At 38.0% G+C, this 26,426-nt stretch overlaps 2 protein-coding genes across 3 annotated transcripts; one reads left to right on the top strand and one right to left on the bottom strand.

The window, feature by feature from the left end:
- Nucleotides 1-1,190: 1,190 nt before the first annotated feature.
- snrnp40 (small nuclear ribonucleoprotein 40 (U5)) lies at nt 1,191-10,962 on the bottom strand. Its single transcript, XM_034160551.1, has 10 exons — nt 10,753-10,962; nt 8,521-8,650; nt 8,337-8,430; nt 8,070-8,235; nt 4,826-4,948; nt 3,272-3,392; nt 2,884-2,966; nt 2,019-2,080; nt 1,718-1,821; nt 1,191-1,396 (listed from the first exon to the last, which is right to left on the bottom strand). Exons 1-10 carry the CDS (start codon nt 10,831-10,833, stop codon nt 1,347-1,349), a joined length of 1,014 nt encoding a protein of 337 aa, XP_034016442.1. The 5' UTR covers nt 10,834-10,962; the 3' UTR covers nt 1,191-1,346.
- Nucleotides 10,963-11,025: 63 nt separating this feature from the next.
- On the top strand, nt 11,026-20,005 carry zcchc17 (zinc finger, CCHC domain containing 17). Of its 2 annotated transcripts, none has more exons than XR_004558055.1 (7): nt 11,026-11,106; nt 13,608-13,785; nt 16,383-16,483; nt 16,571-16,662; nt 17,854-17,954; nt 18,098-18,322; nt 18,592-18,701. XR_004558055.1 is itself a non-coding variant. In XM_034160552.1 (7 exons), the coding sequence occupies exons 2-7, from the start codon at nt 13,647-13,649 to the stop codon at nt 18,745-18,747; spliced, it is 729 nt and encodes a 242-aa protein (XP_034016443.1). In that variant the 5' UTR covers nt 11,041-11,106; nt 13,608-13,646; the 3' UTR covers nt 18,748-20,005. The 2 variants fall into 2 exon arrangements, 1 of the variants encoding a protein (XP_034016443.1); XM_034160552.1 differs by having other exon boundaries at nt 11,041-11,106; nt 18,098-18,237; nt 18,592-20,005.
- Nucleotides 20,006-26,426: the final 6,421 nt, after the last annotated feature.

Here is a 26,426-nt window from a genome sequence, read left to right as displayed (position 1 = left end):
GATATAAAAGGGCGACACACAAACTATACAATAAGCTAGATGGATACCCAAGATCATAACTGGCCTGTTGGTTTTATGTGTCCCCAAAAAGATCCCAGCTTTGATAGTCTGACCTAAACTTGCATGAATAATTTGAAAGTAAAATATAAATAAATAAATCTGCATTTCATATTTGTCAGATGTTTCATAATTAAACATAAAACTTGTAGATGACCTTTTTTTCTTTAAAAAATGTAATTATTGTACATCAGACAGGGGCTACTCCTGTATTCTTCATGAACAAGACCTAACAGGTTGACATAAACACACATGAATAATTCAAAATCTTAAATAATAATCATTGCCCACTATTTATAACAAAAACAGACCATCTTTGTATCCACCATGAATAACAGCATGAGTGACATCAACAACCTTGAACACCTTCTAAAAATCTTAGTTCTTTCACTCATTTTCAGAGTGATCATGAGATCTCAAACAGCTCGATTGTCGGTCCACGTTAGTCTGCATGTTATCAGTGACTGTCCCAGGGGTTTCTTATACCTTGTTTACTCCAGGCTACGCAGAGTTCAGTGCTCCCATGACCTTTGGGGAAACCTGTCCCTCAGGCCACTGAACTCGGTGTAGCAACTGAAAATAAACCTGCACTGCTCTGTACACAGTTGTAGCTTTGCATAATACTGACGTATTTCATACACACAGAAGTATGTTTTTTTATGTCTACTTTACAGTTCATACACATATATATAGCTGAACAGGTAATCTGTACACTACAACTGCATTGCACGTGTGTTGTGTGGAGTCCTTTTTTACTGTTGTGTGTGTTGCACACTGCAGTGTTGGTGTGACCTTTGCACGTTTCACTCATCTGCATTCTTGTCAAGTGATGATGTGACAATAAGAATTTTATTCTTGATTTGAGGTATGTCCATGTAAGCTCCAACACAAAATAACCGCAAAATTCCACTGTCAAAATATAGAGCATTAAAGATACAACACTTCTATTTAAATGTAGCCTCACAGTGGTTTAAAATGACTAGTTTCACCTATATAAGAAAAGTATTGGTAGTTTGCCTGTATTCATTTATTATTATGGACACAGAGCACTATAATGACAAAAGCGCCTTCACTGTCACAGAATATGAATTTTATTAAAAATAAAATTACAAAAAAAAAAAAAAAAGCTTGGAAAAATGCTGGGAGTGAGCACATGATTAACTACAAATACATCCTGAGGTTGTTTAGAGACAGGCCCATGGAATTACAAACTCTGAACACTTCGTATCATCCATTTCCACATCAGCACACACACACACACACACACACACAAAATATGCACATATATGCTACTGAATTTCTCCCATGTAGAGCCGTTTATCACTGGAGCCAGAGAGAACTGTATAAAAACACAGAGACAAACTGTCATTGCAACATTTTTCCCCACACTGTGACAAATGTAAGGCTAGATAAACATCAGAAGTGTATCATTTCAAGGTCAAGGAAAGTGAATTCAACAGTGAAAAAAGAAAAGTGGCATATCTGGCAACATCAGAGCAATATGAAAATGAAAAAAAAAAATTTAAAAAAATAAAAAATTATCTCAGTGCTCTTCACGCTCACATATTTTGAAAAAGGCTCAGCTAGGTTCCTCTGATGGGGCACAGGCTGTAATATGAAACTAAAACAGTACCCCCCTGCCCTTCCCACACACGCTCACCTATTGGCTCTTCTGGGTGAAAGACCACTTCATTAACAGAGCCAGCATGGCCTGGCAACTTGTACAGGATTCGACGTGATGTGGTGTCCCAAATATACACAAATCTGTAAACATGCAGACAGTTAAGTACAGTAGCTAGAATGAGTTTGACTTCTGTATTTTATAGTGTATATCATTACATTGGATGTGTAGAATGCTTTATACTCAGACCAACAACCACATTTGCCAAACTGTATACCATGACTTAATATGTGCAAAAGCATGTTCATCTGATACGCATGTGTGCACAACTGAATCTCACCTGTCAGCTGAGCCTGCAGCTATTTTACTGCCGTCAGTCGACCAAGAGCACCGCAGCAAATTCTGAAAGACAGGAGCAGATGTTATAAATTGCATAACACATATAATGCATTTTACATGTGAGCTGCTGTTACCACAGTGAATGAAAGATGAGAATGTATTTATTTTGGGAAAGAAGAGCTCAAAGGCATTTTGGCATGCAAATGGTCACCATCTGGCTTATACATTGGCAATCAGACTATGCTCCTTATAAACAAAGCTTAAAATAATAATAATAAAAAAATACAGCACTACAAAGTTTTATTGCCAAAGTCTAGTGTGCTCCATGCCATGAAGCAATACGTTTACACATTGGGGGCTATGTCCAGCCTCTTAGTGCAAAAAAAAAAAAAAAAAAAAAAAAAAAAATGCAAGAGGTTTGCATGCAAGCTTACAAAATGATACCCCCACTCTGCCATACTAGTTGCTTACATCTATTATATAATGGTGTTAGTATTATTTATTTTTTTTGTGATGAAATAAATGAATTAACAAATGAGGTAATCTCTGTTTTGAAAAGGTCAACAGGTCTGCTTATGCATGTGATTGACAAGTATGATATACTTAAAACAGACAAAATATCTCCCATTGAAGACTTCAGACAAACTATTTTCCTTCACGCACATCTTCATACAGTTATGATGCCCTTACCTTTAGCAGTGTGGAAAGTTTCACTAAAATCCATAAACTAATTTAGAAGTTTGCCCCTAAAATACTCATGGACAGACAAATAGACAGGTGATTCCTAAATAGTCCTCCATCCGCCTGTCACAATGTGATGTGAGTGTGTGTGTGCCAAAAGAAGCCACAAAAGCAATTTTTGTTACCTTTTCAAAGTTGTGAACATTGCCCTGAAAAATCTTCACACATCTCTCCTTGGGTGCAAATGGTCTAACATCCCAAATACGTACTGCCCAGATAGAAAAATAGACAAAACCCATATAAAGCAGGCAGCCTCACAAAACGCCCAATTACTACTAGAACAAAGGTTCTGCAACGTGTGCAATTTGGAGTCTTCAGATACAGCTTTTGCCTTCCCCAACTCACACAGAAACAATAAAATTAGAAAGAAAGGATTACGTGCATACAACAATAAACACATTACAGATTCATTTTTTTTTAAAAGGTAAACTGAAAACACACACACACACAAACTGGCGAACCCCCCCCCCCCCCCCCCCCCCCCCAAAAAAAGATATCATTTACACACACTACCTGTGTTGTCCATTGAATTAGAAAGAAGATATGATCCCTCTGAGCTCAGGCTGAGACCAGTTACTGAGTCACCATGTCCATGCATACTGTAGATCATCTTATTTTGCCTCAGGTCCCACACCTGCACCACAAACATAAGTTCAGACACTGTTTCTACTGAAAGACATAAACAGGACTATAGAGAGCACAAAGAGGAGGTTTGGGCTGTGTCATAGCCAGACCTGTATACTCATGCAGAAGCAAAGCCCAAGGTGTTGAGTATGTTAGAGTTAGAGGGGAGGAATGGGGTGCATAAAAAGGTTCTTACAACTCATAAAAGCACTGCAACATGAGAACAACGGTCAGCTACCCAGTCACAAAGGAGCTAGCAGCAGGCTTTACAAGTGACAATTCATGCATCATAAAAGATACAAAATTGTAGAAAATACTAAAATGACAGTTTTACTACAGTACAGCACCTCAGACACATTCTCAGTGTGCCACAAGATTGTGTCTCAGTTCATATGCAAGTACCACATTTTGTTCAAACCGAAGTGAAGTATTCATCATGTCATACTGCAATTACTGATAATGACAGCAGCCACCTGTCTGACAGGCCTACTTTAAAACAAGAACAATCTGAGATTTTTGACGTATACCAATCTGGATCACCTCCAAAATTCAGTGGAGTCTTCCATGTGCTATTCTCTATCTGTGGTGGAAATTTGGTGAGACTCCATCAGCTAGTTTTGACTTAAGTAGTTTTGATGTAATCCTTCAAAGCCTATATAAAGTGAAATCTTGATCCAGAATCTGGATCACCTCCAAAATTTATTGGAGTCATCCATGGCCTAATATGTATTTGTGCAATAGTTTTGACATAATACTGCTAACAGACAGACAAATAAATAAACACCTATGATTTTATTACATCCTTGGTGGATGTAAAAAAAAGTTATCCCTAATCACACAGGAGCATTTTTACTACATCATCTCATCTTCTTTCTATATCTACATTTTAGACCTTGTACGTTTAAAATGACACTCCCTAATCAGTTCCCCCAAAATAAAGTAAAACATGTTCCTGTAAAAGATCACATTATGCAGATTTAAAGACTGTTTATTGTATAAAAAATATGATGCTTATGGAGAAAGTGGTATTACTTTGTGAGCTCAGATGTTACTGAGTAAATGTCTGCACCATGTAACAATCAGCTGAATGTAGAAGAAGAGGAAGACCTTTTGTTTGCATGGCGCCTTTTCAGACATGAAGCCGCAGAGCGCTTTACGGAGTTAAGTATGTATAAATGTAACCTCCTCCCATCCTCAAGATTGGTTTGGTATATCATTTATAAATCTTTAAAAACTTGCAATTAAAATAACAAAAAAATATGATGTTTAAGACCCTTACTATTCCATGTCAATTTATTGTCAGGGAAAAAAGGCATTACTATAAAACTGATATCTGGTTATACAAATCCCAAACAGACATCTGCAACACTTTCACGGGTTATTGTGTTAAACTTATCCAATCTGACAACAACATTTTAACAGCAATCTGCACGAGTCACACACCTTAACGTCATTGTCTATGCCTCCTGACAGGATTTGATCACTGGTGTCATTGAAGGTGACAGCTAACACCTGGTAAGTATTCTGGAACGTGTGGATCGCGCCTTTCTTACGGATATCCCACAGCTATCGCGGTGACAAAAGCATAGAAAGGAACACAGATAACAGAAATCAGAATGACAACAACAACACAAACATTTCATACAGAGCCTATTACTGTTCATAAGCAAATGAGACACATCAAGACTATACCAGTAACTACAGAATCAAAGAAATCAACAAAGGAACACAAAGATGAGGGGCAACATTTCCAGAAAATCATTCAATAGCTGTAGTCCTTCATAGAGTTTTATTTTTTGGCAATCTGAAACGGGGATACAATGATTTGGAATTTTCTTTTACAATACCCAAACCTGGGGTATTGACTGATACCTAATAACAATACAATAGCACAGCTTTTAAAATCAATTTAAGATTTTGTACACAGTGACCTTTTTTCCCCCTGTGTGCAAAAAAAGCAAATGGCTGCAACTACAAATCACAAACAATAGGCGGAGTCATACACCCACAAGACTTTTAGACATGCACGCTTTAATCTTACAACGTTTATGACTGCAATCAAATTTGGTTCAGTTTTTACAATATAATAAAGTACACAAGTATTTGGAAAGTGACAATTTTTGTAATTTTGCCCCTGTGCATCATCAGTATACAACTTTAAGTGCTAATTACTGTTAGCTTTTCCAATTAGGATAGGATTAAAAATAAATAAAACAACAGATTTAATTGCACCAAATTCAGGTATTATGTCATGCTTAGGAAACAAAACTCTCCATTCCATTCCATACAAACACACACACACACACACACACATATGTGTGTGTAAGACAATGGATATAACAAATATCAATTAACCATATAGGCTTTTGTCTGTTTGATACTATGGGTTTATTGGTGTTCAGTCCAGAATTAAACCAAACTCTAAGCATGTATTTATAATGTAATGCTTATAAATAACTCAATTATTGCTTGTCAAATATGGCCTCATACCATGGAAATACTATCAAAGTGTAGACTTTCAGCTTTACTTCAAGGGGTTTAACAAAAATATCCTATTAATGATTAAGCCATTTTATAAACCAGTCCATTTTCTAAGACCAAATGTAATTTGACAAACTAATATAATTACAACTAGAGCACTGCACTCGTAGAGCACAAACCTCCGCCAACACTAGAATCAGAAACAAATTTATTGCCAAGTAAGTTCTCACATACAAGGAATTTGATCTGCTGTCATTTGTGCATAAACAACAATAAAAGAAAAGGAAAAAGAGAAAAACAAAAACTTCTGTAAGAAATAATTGTGCATAAACAACAATAAAAGAAAAGAAAAAATACTTCTGTAAGAAGTAAAGGAGTCAAATAGACAAATGGGCAAAACTATGTTTACTGTCAAGTAAATACAGTGGATTGGAGCTGGACAGGCTTGCAGACGTACAGTACTTTTCAGTCTGTACTTTTTTTTTTGGGGGGGGGGTAAGTGGGGGTGTGTAGCATTATTTATAGATACTTGTTTCCAATTCCACAAATTTTTACCTTGGAAAAAACTTTCAAGGTCAAAGTCCTGTTAGAATTGGCTTTTCATAATTTAAAATAAAATTCAAAGTATAGCTCAAAAGGACTTCTCAATATTAAAAAGAATCAAGTATCCACTAAACCTGCAATACAGATCAGATGCCGATCAAACATAGCCTATTCACTGAGAGCGCCAGTTTGCACCTCAATGTCACAAATGAGAGTGATTGAGATGCAAAATGTACACCAAATGGGCTTTTCAATATTAAATTCAATTGTCCACAAAATCCACAATTTGGATCAGAACTGAATCAAACTTTGTCAGGTGAGAGTGAGTATATTTGAAAGTGCACCTCACTTTCAAATATGAAAGTGATTGGGGCACGTCTGATTAAGATATAATGTAAAATATATATTAAATGGGTTTTAATTTAAATGTCAACAAAATCTGTAATCTAGATCAGATTGGGCTCAAACTTTGTCAAGTGATAAAGGATACCATCCTACATAACGCTCTTAAATATGAAATGAAATTTCATCTTTTTTGACAGATATGAATTTTTGAAAATTAATTCAATGTTAAAGATAGGGATATTTCCTGACTTTGCTCTTTGACCTTGAAAACTGAATCTGTTCTTGCCTATCAGAATATGAATCTTCAAAAAAAAAACAAAAAAAAAAAAAACTTTGATATATAAAATTGTGGGCTTCAAGCTGTTCACAAAGAAATTAACAAACAGGGACGATAACATAACTTCCTCCAACTTCATTGGCAGAGGTGAATATAAGGATTATTGTTAATACATGGATGAAAATCCTTTACAGACAGTAACTGCCTGAAGTCTGGAACCCAGGAACATCACCAAATGCTGAGTTTTCTCCATTGAGATGCTTTGCCAGGACTATGTCTCTTCCTTAAGGTGCCATTTGTTTTTACTTTCTGCCTTCTGTCTTGTCTTCAGTAAGTGAAAAGCATGTTTTGTTCGATGACTAAATTGGCCACTGAAGAATATTTTATCTCTAAACACCAGCGATGGTTCCACTAGCAGCCACAACTGTCCATGCCATATGTGCACCATGTTTGACAGATAATGTAGTTATGCTTCAAATCATGAACCATGCTTTTCCTTCTCCAAACACTGCTTCTCCCATCATTCTGGTACAAATTAATCTTGGTTTCATCTGTTCAAATAATTCTGTTCCAGACTGGGGGAAGGATTTTTTTTCCAATGTCTAACTTGGGCTTCCTGTTCTTAAGTGTTAAGAGATCTTAAATGTTCTTGAAGCGGTTTTGAGGTTTTGTTTTTTTTTCCCCTCGCCAAAGAAAAGAGTCATGATCTTAGTTACCAAAATTATGTACCAGTACGAGTATCATATAAGTGCATCCCTAAATGCCATTTGGAATGATACCTGCTGTTTGCATGTTTGTGTTTTGAAATTTTAGTTCAGTGATTACTTTATATTTTGTATTTGTTAGCATGGGTATATGTATATTTTTATATACATATGTATACATTTTTATTTTTTTGGTTAAAGGGGTGGGCGATCATAAGCTTTTACTGCTGCCTACACCCTTTCAGGCACATGGGTCTGTTGTTAAATTGTTTTCTTTATGAGTGTTCTTTGCTATTTTGGAGTCTTGTGTGTGCCAAATAAATTAATTCATTCATACCTTGACTGTCCCATCATCACTGCCCGTGCAGATCAGCTGGGGCCCTCGACGAGCAGGGTAGCAGGTGTTAACAAAGGAGGTGTGGCCTTTCAGACGCTTGATTCTCTCCCCTGTTTCACTGTCCCACACACCTACAGTCTTGTCTGTGCTCGCAGAAAACAGCACACTGACATACAAAGCAAAATGTTTTAAACAGAGAAAAAGGGCCATCTTGGTTTATCACTTTTGAGAATCACTGGCATTTTTCATGCATCGATTAGTTCATACCTGCCATCTGTGTTGTAATGCAGCTCCATCACTGCTCCACTGTGGCCCTTCAGTGTGGCAAAGTTTTCACAATCTCCAAACACATTCCACAGCACTACATGAGAGACAACGTAGAAGAAATAAAGAAGATAATGTAGTATTTTTACAGCCTGCACTACTGGAAAAGCAAATGTTAATAACTCACATATTAGCCTGTCAAATCCAGAGGAAGCTAGCGTGGCTCCATTAGGGTGAAACTTGCAGCAATAGACCTCACCCTCGTGGCCAGACATCAGCATGATGGGTGCTTGCAGACTGGAGGTCCGGGGAGGACCCTAGGGAGACCACAAAAAAAAAGAAAAAAAAAAAAAAAAGGTCAGGCATCATACATTTTGTGGAATTCAGAAAACCAGAACTCATTATTCTCCAGCAATTCATTAGAAAAAGTTACACATTATTAGGTCAGATTCTACTGTATATCATTGTATTATGAAACAATCATCAGCAACTGTTACTGTGGTGTGATGTAGCACACAGTACAACTTTTTAAATGTAGGTTGTCACCACTTGATAGGAATACTGTAACAGCACTGTAATTTTAAATGAAGTTGAAATCAACACTGATGAAATTCACAGGGGGATTTTTATACATGAAAACAGAACAAATCTATGAGGCTCAAGTTTCCCATGCCCCTTCTAGTAAACTCTAGTTGACATTTCATATCTTCAACGAAAAAGACTTCTCTGCTCCGCTACACTCCACCATGAAGATGTATACAATGAATGAATTTATTCAGCACACAAATCAACAATAACAAAAAAACTCATAGCAAAACAACTCTGCAATGAACCCGTGTGTATAGCTGGTGGTGCAAGAGAAAAAAGATTAACTATGCACAGTAGAGCCCAATCAATATATTGGTTGGCTGATAATATTGGTCGATATGAGCCTTTCCCCAGCATATTGATATCAGCGTTATTTTTGCAGATATGAAAACCTTTATTTTACAAAAATAAACAATGCAGAAAAACACTCTGGCTGTTGGAAATGGTGTCATTATGTAGTTTTCACAGCAGAGCATGCTCCAATTACATTGTTTACAATGCAGTCATTCATGCTTAGGACCCCATCACTCCTTAGTCACATTAGCTACAAGGGAGAGGCAAAGTGACCAGATGCAGTTCATTTTTAATCAGAGTGCTTGCAGAGTGGACAACTGTTTGCAATGGTGCCAGATAGGCAGGGTCAAAACACTCATTTTAGTATATGTATGTCAGGTATAACGTATCACAATTTTTTACTCCCTAATACCGGTGTTGCAGACTGAACAGTACCCCCTACAGATTGGTCTCCCCGCCTTCACTGCGCATGCGTCGTTTCCGAGTGTTAGCAGCAGATTAACAGAACAACAGATTATCGCCTCGTTTCTGCTTAAAACTGACTTTAGAATGATTTAAAAGGTTTTACATTGTCCTGATGGCTAATAATCACATTGCTCCCTGTGTTCGGTTTGGGTGTAGAGTCAGACTCAGAGAGTCAGTCTCAGACACGGTAGTGTCACACTCTGATCGCCCCTCCCCATCTTTTATTATGAAATAATGCTGAATTTATGTGCAAATGATTGTTGTACAAAAGCTTCAAAGATCTGTCGCTGAGATATTATGACTGGAGTGCAGTTTTAAGTAGAAACAAGGCGATAATCGATGAATTGCTGCTGATGCTCCGAAATGAAGCATGTGCAGTATAGCCAGGGGGCCAATCTGTAGGGGGGGACCATTCAGGCTGCAACACCAGTATTGACTCCCCCTCCAAAAATCCATAATCGGTCAGGCTCGAATGCACAGTTCCTCCAATCACAGCTACAGAAGGCTGTAACTCCTTGGGAGTCCTCATGAGTGTCTTGGTGGCTTCCCTCACTAGTGTTCTTATTGCACATTCACTCACGATGAATGTAAATTGTGTCAAAAATCATATTCAGTGACTTGGAAATGTTTATGTACCTCATAAACATTTTCCCTGACTTGTCTAATGAAAACAGACTGCAAAATTGATGATTTTAACAACAATCCTTCTATTTAGTTGATCCAACTACGCTACAAATAGGCCGGGGGGAGCTGTATTTGTAAAAAGGTCTGTAATTCCTAAACTATTAATGAGATATTTTAATTAAACCCCTCGAATTAAAGCTGACAGTATACACTACAAGTAAATACTGTTTAATTTCAACTTCGTTGCTGTGACGTACAAGGAAATAAAAAAAAAAAAAACTGTCACTATCCAACTGGTTGTGGACCGGTACATGACTTCAACAGAACTAGTCGGGTTTAAAGGCTGCTGAACACTGGATACACATTTTTCTACAACAAATAACATGTTTTTTGTGCCCTCTAACAAAAACCTCACTCGCTTTGCTTTTGTGGAACTTTAGCTTCGTACCATGGCCACGAGTTGTTGAGTCTGAGCCGCCGCCACCAGCTCCGTCCGGGGCCGTTTAGCCGCAACAGCCACAACCGCCATGTCCGTCTCTTCTTTTTGCTTCAGTTACGTTTAATTCAACAACGACAACAACAAAACCCAGCTAGTATGCCAGTATTTGCGCCTTTATTGTAGAAAAAAAATGAACGGATTCTCATAAGGGGGAAACCATACAGTACCAGAGTAGTGCTTCCGTAACGTAACAGGCGTTTGATTGGTCCATATTCACATTGGCAGCAGTGATTGGCCGGCTGTCTTCACGTGAAACCCGTGCGCTCCGGATGTAGTAGTCAATACTGTATGCTAAGAGCTAAGGTAACAATATTTTTTTCTCTCTCTGTAAAATAAGCAATTTTTACCAGTGCGTTTCCTGTCTGCACGTAATGTGTTGGCTTTCTGCGTTTCTGTCTGTTCTACCACGCTAGCTAGACGCAACATGTTGCTTTACTCTAACGTTAGCTTTAGCAGTCAGTCAAAACTGCTGCAACTTACATCAACATGAAGCTGCATTTCAGTTAAACAACCCCGATAATGACCTCTGAGGTGCGAATAAATGTCACTTCATGTTTTCCTTGATAGGTCTGTGTCATCTCTCTTTGCAGGCAGGTTTATTGTGGGGTGACAAGAGATCATTTGAATAGCCACACAAGACTTGATCATTAAAAGAAACAAGCAAACAAAAATAATGGAAACGATGTGTGACATAGACTGTAATTTCAATAAGATTAAAGGATCTGCCTTCATTCAAACATTTTCTGTTGCTTTTCTGGGTTGCTGTGGCAACAGCCTAAGCAGTTCCTCCCACACTTCCCTATCCTCAGTCAGCCATCTAACTCCTCCTGATGGTTCCCTTGGTTTTCCCAAGTGAGCTGAGAGATGTTAAACCCTCCAATGTGTCCTGAGTCTTCCCTGACGGCCTTCTCCCAGGTGGACATGCATGAAAGACCTCCCTAGGGAGACGACCAGGCGTTATGCTCACCAGATCCCCGAGCCACTGTAGCCGGCTCCGTTCGACGCAGAGAAGTAGTGGCTCTACTCTGCTCTCCCTCCCTGATCAGACAAATACGTAAATATAAAAACTAGTCAAGTCACACATATTATTGTCTGATTGTTTTGCAAGAAGGTCTGTCTGTCTGTTTACGTGGGTTCCCTCCAGGTGCTCCAGCTTCCTCCCACATCCAAAAGACATGCAGGTTAGTTGTATTGGAAACCTTAAATTGTCCATTGGTGTGGGTGCGGGTTTGAATGTGTTTGTTTGCCTGTATGTGACCCTGCCACAGACTTAACGTCTAGTCCAGGGTGTACCCTGCCTCACGTCCTATGACTGCTGGGATAGGTTCCAGCCCCTTGTCTCCCTTAATTGGAATAAGCAGTTGAATATGAGTGAGTGTTTTGTGTTTCATGCATTCCATGCAGTAAATTATATTTTGACATGTTTATGTGCAGACCTGGCTCAAGCCTTTATGGGGCACTAAGTTGAATTTGGCTTGGGGTGTGGGGACACTATTACCTCTGTGCCCAAAAACTATCATGTATCATGAATGTTGTTCTTGTTCCAGCTGCTCTTGTTGGGTGTTTCCACAGCAGAACATCTGTCTCCATCTCACTTTGCCCTGTGCATCTTCTTTGGTCACACCAACCATCTGCATGTCCTCCATCATCAAAGAATATAAACCTCATCTTGCCTGGCAGCTACTACCTTGCCATCCTTCTCCTGATATACCTCATCACTCTAAAACCATCTCACTATCCCTCTCTGGCTTTGCTTTTGTCTCCTGTCCATCATCACTTTCAATAAGCATTGCAGCATTTTTGGCAGTGTCATCTCCAGTCCATTACTCTGAGTCTCTAACCATACAACATAGCTGTTCTCATTGCCTTCTTGTAGACTTTCCAGTTTACCTTTACAGATTCACTTCTATCACAAATTACCTCTATCACTCTTCGCCACCCAGCCTGCACTCTCTTCTTCCTGTCTCCCACAATCTCAATTACTTTGAACGGTTGAAGTCATGTACTTCAACTCATCCACCTTTGCTGTACTACTCATTATAACTGCACCATTCTGCCATATTTCCTCTTGTTCACTCACATGTACTGTTGCACTGACTGACTTTCATTCCCCTACTCTGCAGTGTACCTCCACCTCATACCCTTGTTAGTTGATCTGTCAAACGTTCATTGATATTTTTTTTTTTATCATTTTTTTTTCCTAAACTATAACAGAACTGCAGAAGTTAAATAGTGCACAGGCTCTTGCTAGAAATCTGAACATGTTATTGTTCCATTGTTTCAGCACTATCCGTTGTGCATGTACTGTGGGTCAAATGCCACACGATTCCTATTTTACTACTTTGATCTCTGAACTCAACCTTATCCTATACTGACATTCATACATTTGGCAGACATTTTTCTCCAGAGCAACTGCCAACTCAGGAGAACAAAAATCAGCAACAAGTGCTGCAAACCTAACGCATAAAGAAGAATAACCAGGATTTAATCTTTTGGTCCATCATTTGGAAGACATCTTCTCTCCACTGAGTTCTAACTGTAATATGCAGTTACACTTAACATTTCCATACTGCACATGTACATTTGAAATAGATGACACTTTGTTATATAAGTAAAAAAAAAAAAAAAGACATGATCTTCAGATAATCGTGTTGTGTTGTAGCAATAACCAAAACCAAAGGTATTCACTTTGCAATAATATAAAAAAAAAAAGACAAGCTGAAAATCTTCAAGCATAAGAAGTTGGAAGTAGAAACTGTCAGGTTTATTTTAAAAAATGATTATCATCACTCTTTTCATTTCAGTTTTAATTTAGATACGTGTGGTGGCCCTCCATTGAGACAATGGCTAATTGTGAAGGTGAAAGTCCGGAGCCTGCTGGACTGGACGGTCTGCCTCCGATGTTCAGTATTTTCAAAGGAGAGGTGGTGTCTGTGCAAACCTATGGAGCATTTGTTCGTCTGCCTGGCTATAAGAAGCAGGGTGAGTGAAGTGAGCTTTATTTTTGTGGGTGTGTTTTTACAGAATTTGCAGGCGGATATATGCCGAATCTTAAATCAGTCACAAAAGCAAACTGTAACAGGGAGTAGTATAATTATAAATACTGTAATACTGTTACAAAAAATACAAGACACAAAACAGTTTATAGCAGAGGAAATAATTTCCAAAACAAACTTGTATGTTAAAATATTTGTTAAATAAACAAGTAAAAGAAGGCACATGACAAAATGAAGAAATAAGACAAGATGTAGAGCAGAGAGGGGACAAAGAAAGATGGCTGGTGAGAAAAGGATCTGGAAGTTCTTAAATCTTTCGAATTTTAATTATTTTCTTTTTTTCATTTAAATCATTGTGCTCCTCATGTTAACCACTGGGGAGTGAACTGAGGCTGCTCCATGATAATCAAAGTCCTTTCTGCATGTGCTTACATGCTGTCATATGGTGTTGGCATGTTTCTAAATTCCATCACACTAATAAAACAATGTGCAACAAGATGTGTTCTAGTTCAGAGATACGTTTATAAGTGGCTTCAATGTCAGTGAGTCAGTGAAGAGTTCAGAATGAATGAGATGTAAACACATTTTGTTGTATTTATAGCATTTTCTCCAACATCACACAGGAGTTAGTTTGTTTTAAATGGTGTGAAGCTAGAATGCTGCAATAGGCTTTAGGTGATTATGTAAACTCACAAATTTCAGCAGCATCATTTGTTTGAAATTCCCTGCGATTAGCAGGGCAAGTGTACAATTAGTGGGGTTAGTGAGTGGGTCTGCAAAATTCTGTCCCTCTGTAAAACCTCTTCATATTCAGCTCTGAAATTTTGGGTTCTGATGGGTATATAATGTTGGCATCTTCTAATGTGCAAAATAATGCAATATGGCCCAGATGGTGTGTCGCCCTCATGCCTGAAAATCTGCACTGAGCAGATGGCCCCCATATTCACTCAGATCTTCAAAAGATCTCTGGCGCTGTGTGAAGTCCCGTCTCCTGCTTTAAATGCTCCACAATCATCCCATTTTCCAGGAAATACTCCATATCAGGATTAAATGTCTACACGTCTTTTGCTCTGACATCCGTGGTCATGAAATCCTTTCAAAGACTGGTGTTGAGCCACCTGAGGGTCATCACAGGATCCCTGTTGGATCTCATGCAGTTCACCTGTCAGCAAACAGGCCAGTCGAGGATGCGGTCAACATACAGCTGCATCACATCCTGGAACACCTTGACTCTGCAGGGACATATGCTAGGATCTTGTTTGTAGACTTTAGCTTGGCGTTCTACACAATCGTTCCTGAAGTCATAAAATTCAAACTGATACAACTCACTGTGCCAGCCCCTATCTGTCAGTGAATCACAAACTTCATGATGGACAGGAGACAGGAGGTGAGGCTGGCAAATTCACATCCAGAACCCTTACAGCCAGCACTGGCACCCCCCAGGGGTGTGTGCTCTCCCCACTGTGCTTCTCCCTTTATACTAGTGACTGCATATCAACTCCTGAAGTTTGCTGATTTCACTGCAGTCATTGGCTCATTTGAGATGGGGACGAATCTGCTTAAAAATGGGAGGCGGAATGGCTGGTCCTCTGTTCTGGTCAGAACAACCTGGGGGTGAGAATGCTCAAGACTGTGGAGATGATGGTGGACCTCAAGAGTAGCTCCCCACCAGTGCCCCCGTCACCATTCTCAGTAACATTCTGTCCATGGTGGAAACATTCAGGTTTCTGAGATCCACTGTCTCCCAAAACCTGACGTGTATACACACACACATCAAGAGGGCCCAGTAGATTAAACTTCCTGAGCTGCCTCAGGAAGTTCAGTCTGCACCGGTAGCTGCTGCTCCAGTTCTACACAGCAACAGTTCAGTGTGTTCCATACGCGTCCATCACCATCTGGTTTGGTGCAGCAGCCAAACAGAACAGGAACTGTCTGCAACAGACAATCAGGTCTGCAGAGAGGATCACTGGTGCTAAGCTGTCTCCCCCCCCCCATCCGGACTTGTACACCAGGGTGAAGAAATAGGCAGGATGCTTCACTGCAGACCCATCACATCCTGGTCATAACTTCTTTGAACTTCTGTCCTCTGGATGGCGCTACAAGACACTGTACACCAAAACAACCAGACACGGGAACAGTTTCTTCTCCCAGGCCATCACTCAGTGAACAGTTAAATATACTGTTCGTGACTAATAATCCTTTGCTCAAAACACACACTGAACTCTTATCAGAGTCCACACACGTGACAAATATTTGCAAATAGATCTGTGTCGCACATAATATAAATACCATCATCCATCCACCCACTTTGCACTATTGTCATTGCATTTTAAACTACAGTCACTTTATTTACTACTGTTCCTTGCTTCATCTTTGTCCTGTTTATGGCTAGTTGTGATAGTACTGTGAGTAAGTGCAGCCAGAGTCAATTCCTTGCATGTGTTGACATACTTTGCCAATAAAGCTGATTCTAATAAATGCAGACAGGCCTGTCAAGTTGCTTGTTAAGCCTTGTTGCTCAGCCCAGGGTCCCTGTAGCATTTTATAACATGACATTTAGACTCCTTTCTGTTGCACATACAGGTCTGGTACATGTGAGTGAGATGTCAGCCTCACGGGTGGAGAATGCATCTGAAATTGTTGACGTGGGGGAGCAGGTGTGGATTAAAGTCATTGGAAGAGAGGTAACAACAAGCACCACATGCACACAGTGTTGTATGTGTCACCCGTGTTGGAGCAGAATGAGTGCAGCTGTGTCGTCTGCTTCTCAGATTCTGGGGGATAAGGTGAAGCTGTCCTTCTCAATGAAAGCTGTCAATCAGGGAACGGGACAGGACTTGGACCCAAACAATGTTATGGCAGAGTAAGGCCTTACTGTTTTGTGTGTATATGTGTGTTTTGGTTACCGAACCACTGAACAACTCTTTTTTGGTTTTACTGTATAACATGACATTTGAATTGAATACAAATTCCGAATACATATTAGCGCAAAGTGTAAATTTACAGGCATCCATCTTAACCGTGTAGGAGGTGTAGGTAATTCTTATGTAGGCTCTAAGGTGCTGATGTTCATCCTTAGATTCTGTAGCATTAAGCAGATTAAACTAAATGACTCCCCCAGGACTGGAAGCCAATCTGAAGAAAGGTTCTTCGCCAGCCGAGCACAGTGCCCATTTACAGCTGAGTCGAGTAAGAAGACAGGCAGGTAGAACAAAAGGGACTTTAACCCAGGTCTGCATATTGATAGGTCAGCTGAACTTCCTGCTCCACACTTTCAAAGGAGGTGATGTAATTCCACAGACTAACATAAGTGTAAATGAAATGTTCATTTTTATACTTGAATGCAAATGCTTTCCCCTTAAAAGCTCTTTGTAGTTAGTTTGGGAAGGTCTTCTGTAGAATTTGACACAGACATGCCTATCTCATGGAGACTGTTCTTGATCTGGACAACTGTTGGGAAGTGATTTCAAAAACAAATAACCCCAGTCATCATCTTTCTCAGCGACAGATATCTGAAGCTTTTGTACAACAATCATTTCCACATAAATTCAGCATTATGGGTATTTCATCATAAAACACAGAGGAAGTCATCAGAGCAATGTGGCTACACAGGCTGCTAGCTGCTGCATTCACTGCGTCCGTCATTTCAAAGCGACATGGAATATTGCCTTGTTTCTGCTTAAAACTGACTTTAGAATGATTTAAGAGGTTTTATCTTGTCATCTGATGGTTAATAATCCCATTAACCTATTTGATCGCTTTGGGTGAAGAGACTGTCTCGGACGTGCTGCTGTAGTCCGAAGTGGCGCGTGCACAGTGGAGGCGGGGCAAACTGGTTTTTGGGGGAATCGTTCAGTCTATGACACCGGTTTAGAAGGGGTGGGGTGGGAGGGTTATTTTCAGTTTGTTTCATCTGTTCATTCTGTGTGGAGAAAAAAAAATGGAAACAACAATAAAAAGACTTTGATCAAAAACAAATAACCCTCTGTGTCCCAATATTTATGAGCAGTATGTATATAAGGATGTATGTTCTTTTTTGTGTGTGTATTTATAGGCAGGACGCAAGGCGGCGTAAGCACTTTAAAGACCACACAAGCAACAAAATCACACTGGAGGCTGTTCTGAACACAACCTGTTCAAAGTGCAGCTGCAAAGGTACAACAAGAATGTGAACACATTCAAATCTTAGAGGCAAAATGCTGAAGAGACAAACTGCATTTGTTTCATCATTCAGTAGCAATATCAGGGTTCTACTTGGAAATCTAGTTTGAATGAATTTAAAACAGTAAATTTTGCAGGTCACTTTGCAAAGGACTGTTTCTCTGCTCCGGGCATGCAGTATGCTCTGCTGCCTGAAGAGGATGATCAAGAGCCACAGCAGCAGACATCCAGTATGGCAATGAAGGAGGACTCTAACAAAAAGAAAAAGAAGAAGAAGGTAAATGTGTGACAACCATCCTGACTGGTTCTCACTTTCCTGTTTTGTCAACCTTCCTCCATTTTTATTCTTCGGCCTCATGGGGGTGAGTCATCATGCAACCAACCGCCCACGTCTCTGAGATGTGTAGCCATTCATAATTGTCTGTACTGCGCTCTGAAACATACAAGCCAGCTTGTTCAGAACAGTGAAGTGGTTTTTCAGAGAATATGTTTGGATTTAAAAGTGGAATAACTAAAAATTGCTCATCCATTGGTTTTGAGGAGGTATGGATCTGTTGCTTGCTGTTTATACATTTTAGTGGAACACACAATACATCTATCTTTCATTTATGTTTTTCCTTCTGTCCCACAGGAGAAGAAAATGAAGAAGAGAAAGAGGGAGAGAAAGGAGTCTGAGAGTGACAGCAGCAGTAGCGAGAGCAAGTCCAAGCGGCATCACGAACACTCTCACAGCAGAGAGTTCAAAAAGCAAAAGAAACATAAACACAAATCGCACAAAAACAGCTGAGATGTGCACACAGATTATAGATGTGAAGTAATGTCACAGCAATCAGATAAATGCATAAGAGGAAGTATGTGGAAACAGTGTGAGACATCAGCTACATGTCTTATAATAATCTCTCTACCAACTGTTTATCATCATGGTATGGAAATTGTTTCTACTGTGATGGTTGTGGGGTATATATTGCATGCTATAAGAGCAAAAAAACAGTCAAAATTTAAATTATAAAAATTTTGACTTTCTAAATTGTAGTTGTGTAATTAAAAGGAAAAAAAATCCCATTGTAAATCATCATTGAGATTAAAGTTAAAAGTTTAGATTTAAAAATATTCACTTCACTGATAGTTATGGAATTAAACTATTAAAAATTTCCCCTTTCTAAATCATAATTAAGATTAAAAAGTTAAAAGTTTGACTTTCTTGAGTCTTGATCTAGATTTTAAAATATTGACTTCACTTATAGCTAGGAATTTAAACCATTACAATTTCCCCTTTCTAAATCCTAATTAAGATTAAAACTTAAAATTTTGACTTTCTAAATAATAGATTTAAAAATGTTCAGAGCCATAATTGTGATTAAAACTTTAAAAATCCAGTTTATAAATCATAACACATGCAAGTTAAACTTTTGGTATAATAAGTCATAACTATAAGATTTTATGATGTTGACTTCAAAGTCCTAACTGTGAGACTGAAGAAATTAACCTGTCCACTTTCTAAATCACAATTACAACCCCAATTCCATTGAAGTTGGGACGTTGTGAAAAATGTAAATTAAGACAGAATACAATGATTTGCAAATCCTCTTCAAACTATATTCAGTTGAATACACCACAAAGACAAGATATTTAATGTTCAAACTGATAAACTTTATTGTTTTGTGCAAATATTTACTCATTTTGAAATGGATTGTGGTTGTATGCCAGTCAAAAAACTTGACTTTCAAAGTCATAATTATTCAATTAAAGGTTCAAATTTCTAGATTTGGTCCTGTGATAGACTGGCGGCCTGTCCAGGGTGTATTCCGCCTCTCACCCTGTGACTGCTGGGGTAAACATCAGCACCCCCATGATCTCTAACAGCAGTAAAGGGGTTCAGAAAATGAATGACTGAATGAATTTCCAGATTAAAAGAGTAAAAATGTTGACTTTTAAAGTTGTAATCATAATATATGGCAAATACTTTCAGTTTTTAAATTGTAATTATGAGATTAAGAAGTTACAATTTTGATGTTGTAAATTATAATTATGATCTTTACAAAAAAGACTTTTGAAGATAAAATGTTAATCTTCAAAACAATTTTAAAAAGTAGAAATTTCCCATTGATAACAGAGTAAAAATTCCAAATTTCAACATTTGATCTAATTATGGCATTGTCATGTCATTATTTAGAAATGTCAGTTTTAGATGTTTCCTAGGGATTCCATGTTATAAGACCCTTTGAACATTTAATTAAGCAAGTACCACTTGTGATGTCCACTGTTGCGGGAGTCACATTACGACCCCCTGTCCTGCATTACAGTGCAGACAAGGCCAAAACGGAAACTTCTGTAAAAACAAAAATCCAGGAGAAAACATCCACTTGTCCTGAAGTGGATGTCCCACAGGGAGAACAGCTTTCAGATGGTATGTAACCAGACAGGTGCGATGTTGAAATCCAGATAACCTTTGGGTTTCCACCTGATCAAATTCCTTTTTATCTGAGAAGTACACATCAAGACTTTCTCGTACATTTGATGAGGTGGTGTTAAATCTGTCACATAATAAACAAAGAGTAAGACACAGGCAGAAAGTTGTACACAGAGAGTCAGGAAGTGTCATGCAGTAAAAGAGTGACAGGAAGCTCACGCTGCGATGATGTCTTGACCTAAATGCAGCTTATTGTGTGATTGTGTTTACGTATAAATGTTTAGCTTACCTAGGTATGCGCACAATACACAGCATCTCTCCATGTCCACTTGATTAAAGATTCTTTTTATAATTTGTAAAGAGAGCACTTTGATTATTATTATTTATTTAAATGTTTTTTGTTTGTTTTTTTTTTGCCGCACCCACCCAACACACACACACACACACACATCCTACGGATCGTAAAACTCACAGTTGTTGTTGGACCACGACTCATCCACCATAAATTCTGTTCCATTCCTGAGCCATAAGTTAAAATTTTTGGAGGAATGCTTTTGTGTTCAGTTACACATAAGAGATTTTTGGGTCATGACCAGTGAGGTGATAAGAGAATGTCTGTGTGTGTGTGTTTGTTTGTGTGTTTGTTTGTTTGTTTGTTCGATCGTTTTTCATTGTAAAACGAGAGAATTTTGGAACTGACTTGTGTGTTTTTAAACTGGACTCTGGATTGCAGCGTGGTAGATCACTTCTACCTGCAGAGTTTGGGCAGAACTCCAGTGAACTCCACTGGCAGTGAGTTCTATAATTTGGACAAATTTCAGGATAACTCTTCACATTCTTTTTCCTTCTTATTCTCTTGTTTTGAAAAAAGCAGTTTAAAAATTCAGTATTGTGTGCTTTTAAAAACAATGTTGGGAAATTGAGTTTGCGTACTTGTTCGAATGTTTGAGTCTGAACTATACACATTTGCATGTGCTAAAGTCAGTGATCTAATGCATCAAAAAAATCAATGCATGAAAAAGTTTTATTTTCACAAATTTCTTAAAATCTGTTTGTGAAACCTTCACTTTGCCAAGATCATCCATCTACCTGCTGGGCATGGCTTATCAAGATGCTGATTAAACAGCATGATTATTGTACAGATGTGCCTTGAAATGGACATAATAAAAGCCTATGCTAGAATGTGTTGTTAATATTGGAACAAAGTAGTTTCATTCTTGTTCAAGAAGGTACTGATCACCATTGTGTGTTTGTTAGCAGGCTATCTTAAAAAAGATACGACTGGATTTTGATGTGTATTGACAAATACGATGAAATGATTACATTTGGTGGGGATCTGGATCAGACCTCAAAATGTTTCCTTCATCTCTTTCATTAACAGTGCATGATGGCGTCTTTTTCATGAACCTGTCTGTTGTTGTCTCAGACATCCTGCTGATACACTCCTGGCCTTTGTAAGGTAATGCATTCACTAGTGTTCCAGATAGGTTTCAATCAAATAAGCGTATTTAAATTCAACAAATAAAGTCAGATTTGGCACGCTGGATCCTCTTAAAGATTTGTAGAGCTCAGCACTGATCAAGATCATGTTCATGATGATTTTCTTTTAAAGTGATTTCGCCTTATCTTGGTGGAGGTTATTCATTTGTTTTTCTTACAGAGTTTTATAACATCATGCTACCCTTTGAAATCACTGGCGATCATTACGACAGAAATTCTAAAACAGTTTTTTTATAAGAAAAGTTTATTCAATTAAGTGGTGAGAATTTTAGGCAGTGATGAACATCCAGATTTATTGTGGATCCACTATTGGCTAAAATATGGAGTAACGTCCTTGGGGAATTTGACATCCCTTGGAGAAGGTATGCATTCTCCCAATGTTCTGGTTAGTGGTGTTGGATGGTTGAGAAAGAAGCAGATTACTGTATTTGGGTTGTCATAGCAACACTTGTTTCTTGTAATTTGTTTCAGTATCCTGCAGGATTGATTCTTGAACATTCTGAATTTGTATATTTTGATCTGTAGGACTAATAATAAGTGTGAGTGTGTATGTATGTGTGTATATATATATATATATATATATATATATATATATAAAACCAAGAAATGTGAATGAATTGTGGAATGATGTTAAAGAATCTTGGAGTGGAATAACAGCTGAAAGGTGCCACAAGTTGGTTGACTCCATGCCTCGCAGATGTGAAGAAATCATGAAAAACTGTGGTTATACAGCTAAATACTAGTTTAGTGATTCACAGGATTGTTAGCAGCAGTTTGAACATAATAGTTTTGAGTTTTTAGCGTCAACAGCAGATGCTACTATTGTGAACACCCCCTTTTCTACTTTTTTTTTTTTTTTTTACTACAACCCCTGGCAAAAATTATGGAATCACCGGCCTCAGAGAATGTTCATTCAGTTGTTTAATTTTGTAGAAAAAAAGCAGATCACAGACATGACACAAAACTAAAGTCATTTCAAATGGCAACTTTCTGGCTTTAAGAAACACTATAAGAAATCAAGAAAAAAAGATTGTGGCAGTCAGTAACGGTTACTTTTTTAGACCAAGCAGAGGAAAAAAATATGGACTCACTCAATTCTGAGGAAAAAATTATGGAATCACCCTGTAAATTTTCATCCCCCAAATTAACACCTGCATCACATCAGATCTGCTCATTGACATTGACCCTATGTGTCTTTTTGCAAGGAATGTTTTTGCAGTTTTTGCTCTATGGCAAGATGCATTATCATCTTGAAAAATGATTTCATCATCCTCAAACATCCTTTCAATTGTCCAAAATATCAACATAAACTTGTGCATTTATTGATGATGTAATGACAGCCATCTCCCCAGTGCCTTTACCTGACATGCAGCCCCATATCATCAATGACTGTGGAAATTTACATGTTCTCTTCAGGCAGTCATCTTTATAAATCTCATTGGAACGGCACCAAACAAAAGTTCCAGCATCATCACCTTGCCCAATGCAGATTTGAGATTCATCACTGAATATGACTTTCAACCAGCCATCCACAGTTCACGATTGCTTTTCTTTAGCCCATTGTAACCTTGTTTTTTTCTGTTTAGGTGTTAATGATGGCTTTCTTTTAGCTTTTCTGTATGTAAATCCCATTTCCTTTAGGCGGTTTCTTACAGTTCGGTCACAGACGTTGACTCCAGTTTCCTCCCATTCGTTCCTCATTTGTTTTGTTGTGCATTTTCGATTTTTGAGACTTATTGCTTTAAGTTTTCTGTCTTGACGCTTTGATGTCTTCCTTGGTCTACCAGTATGTTTGCCTTTAACAACCTTCCCATGTTGTTTGTATTTGGTCCAGAGTTTAGACACAGCTGACTGTGAACAACCAACATCTTTTGCAACATTGCGTGATGATTTACCCTCTTTTAAGAGTTTGATAATCCTCTCCTTTGTTTCAATTGACATCTCTCGTGTTGGAGCCATGATTCATGTCAGTCCACTTGGTGCAACAGCTCTCCAAGGTGTGTTCACTCCTTTTTAGATGCAGACTAACGAGCAGATCTGATATGAATCAGGTGTTAGTTTTTTCCTCAGAATTGAGTGATTCCATATGTTTTCCTCTGCTTGGTCTAAAAAAGTAACCATTACTGACTGCCACAATCTTTTTTTCTTGATTTCTTATAGTGTTTCTTAAAGCCAGAAAGTTGCCATTTGAAATGACTTTGTGATCTGCTTTTTTCTACAAAATTAAACAACTGAATGAACATCCTCCGAGGCCGGTGATTCCACAATTTTTGCCAGGGGTTGTAATAGCCCACTTTCATAGCCTTAAGAGTGTGCATATCATGAATGCTTGGTCTTGTTGGATTTGTGAAAATCTACTGAATCTACTGGTACCTTGTTTCCCATGTAACAATAAGAAATATACTCAAAACCTGGATTAATCCTTTTAGTCACATAGCACTACTATTATTCTGAACACTACTGCGTGTGTACATACATATATATATATATATATATATATATATATATGTATATATATATATATATATATGTATGTATGTATATATATATATATATATGTATATATATATATGTCAAACTGCTTATTTATATAACCAGATAAAAACTCACTGAGATCTAGACCTTTTTCACAGTGGTGACTTGGCCAAGAAAGGCAGCAGCACACAACATACAAGACATATTTGTCAGGTACATGTATAAACAAACTTGTCGGGTATAAACCTTTCATGCAACTAGTATCAGGCTTGTATAAAATTCCAAATTTGGAATTTCAATTCAATTCATTTGAAAAATTGTAATTTGATTTGAACTGGCTTTACCCCACAGGTTGTTGAATTGGAATTTGAACTGGAGTTACAAGGAAGTGGAATTAAATTCATTGCAATTCAGAGAAGTTCATTTTAGCCATTTAACAGGAAGAACTTGTCACGTTTAACAATGGTTTTGGCTTAAATACTAAAAATACTTTGCAAAAACTGATATTTAACACTCTGCATTTTGAATAATGTGTAATATATATGAAAATGAACAAGTGACACAAAATCGTGGTACATGCAATGATCATTTATTACATTTCTTAATTTATAGGGTGACATTGTTGCATCTAATTGTCATAAGTTCCTTAAAGTTTTTTTTTTTCCATTGAGATGACATCTTTCTGGTCAGAATGTCTTTCCTGCAACATTAAAGAGCCTCTCAACAGGTGCAGAGGATGCAAGTATGGCCAGATATTTGCTGGCACAGTAGCTGACCGGCTTTCCGTGTAGGAAAAGAGTCTGGGGTGTTTTCTTGTCTGGGTACTGATGTGAAAGGTGGCATTGACTTTTGGGGAGGTGGATTCAATTTTGCAGAGAGGAGATTTTTTTTAATTAGGATGTGCTCTTCACCAATACACCAGTCTAGTTTGAATCTGGGATCAAGCATGGCAGCCAGCTAGAAGCACTCCATGTCTTCAATTTTTTTTGAAGACATTTATCAAGTGAAGTTTGTAAAGTGGACACAAACTTTTTGTTCCCAGTCATCCTCACATCTTTAATTGTATGTCGTAAGCCCCTGATAAGCTTGATGTCACTGATTTCTCTGCCTAACATCGATCTGTAGCTTCCTCAACAGGTTCTAACACTTCACAAAGCTCCTGGATGATTTTGAATTCATATGCAGACAGTGGATAGGGCAGTTGAGCTCAGCAAGGACATTCACTGGGAACTGTAAGGACTGACCTCAACATCTTGAGTTGGCTATTCCAGCGGGTGACATTTGGAAGCTGAAGTTTATGCATTCCCTCCAGGACATCAATAACATGAATGGATTCATGGCAAAAAGACACAAGTTTGTGAACTTTAGCTAGGAGGGTTTTTATCAAGCTGGCATCTTCTACAGCTTCACAGACCACTTAGTTGTAGACTATGGGCCCTCATCCTCTTCACTCACAACATGATTTGGTGGAAACAGTGTGAATGCCTTTATCATATTTGAAGCCTTGTCAGTTACAATGAAAGAGACCTTGTTCTGAATTTTGAAATTCACAAAGAAACAATATGCATGATTACTTCCAAAGTTAATTTTTTTTTATTGCTTAGGCAGGAAAATAATTATTCTAAAAATTTTCCTGGAGGCAGATATCAACAAATTAATGCAATCTCCTTTAAATACGCATAGTTGGGCTTATCAAGTTAAAATTTTAGCTTAAAATGAGAAAATGCAATTTCATTTAGAAAATGTCAGTAATTTTTTCACGCATTAAAAAAAATCAAGGGGTATGAGTTAGTATTTTGTTAAAATATTCTTAAATACTGAAACAAAAGATCTTTTCAGTACAGTACTTCATTTTACTCCATTGGTCCTTCTGAACATAATAATACAAGAATATAGACTTGATACTTAACTTAATAAATAAGAAATAAAACAAAATGTTACCTATGTCTTAAAAATTGCTTTAGTTTTTGTCACTGGACCTTACTTCAAGAATGCTCAAGATGAATGGCAAGAAATACCTAAAATCCTTAGATGTAGGCTTCATTCAAAACTAAAGAGCATGCACAATAGACAAAAGCCTG

Source organism: Thalassophryne amazonica, chromosome 20 (assembly GCF_902500255.1).
Source record: "Thalassophryne amazonica chromosome 20, fThaAma1.1, whole genome shotgun sequence".
Taxonomy (NCBI): domain Eukaryota; kingdom Metazoa; phylum Chordata; class Actinopteri; order Batrachoidiformes; family Batrachoididae; genus Thalassophryne; species Thalassophryne amazonica.
This window is presented reverse-complemented; position numbering and strand designations above follow the sequence as displayed.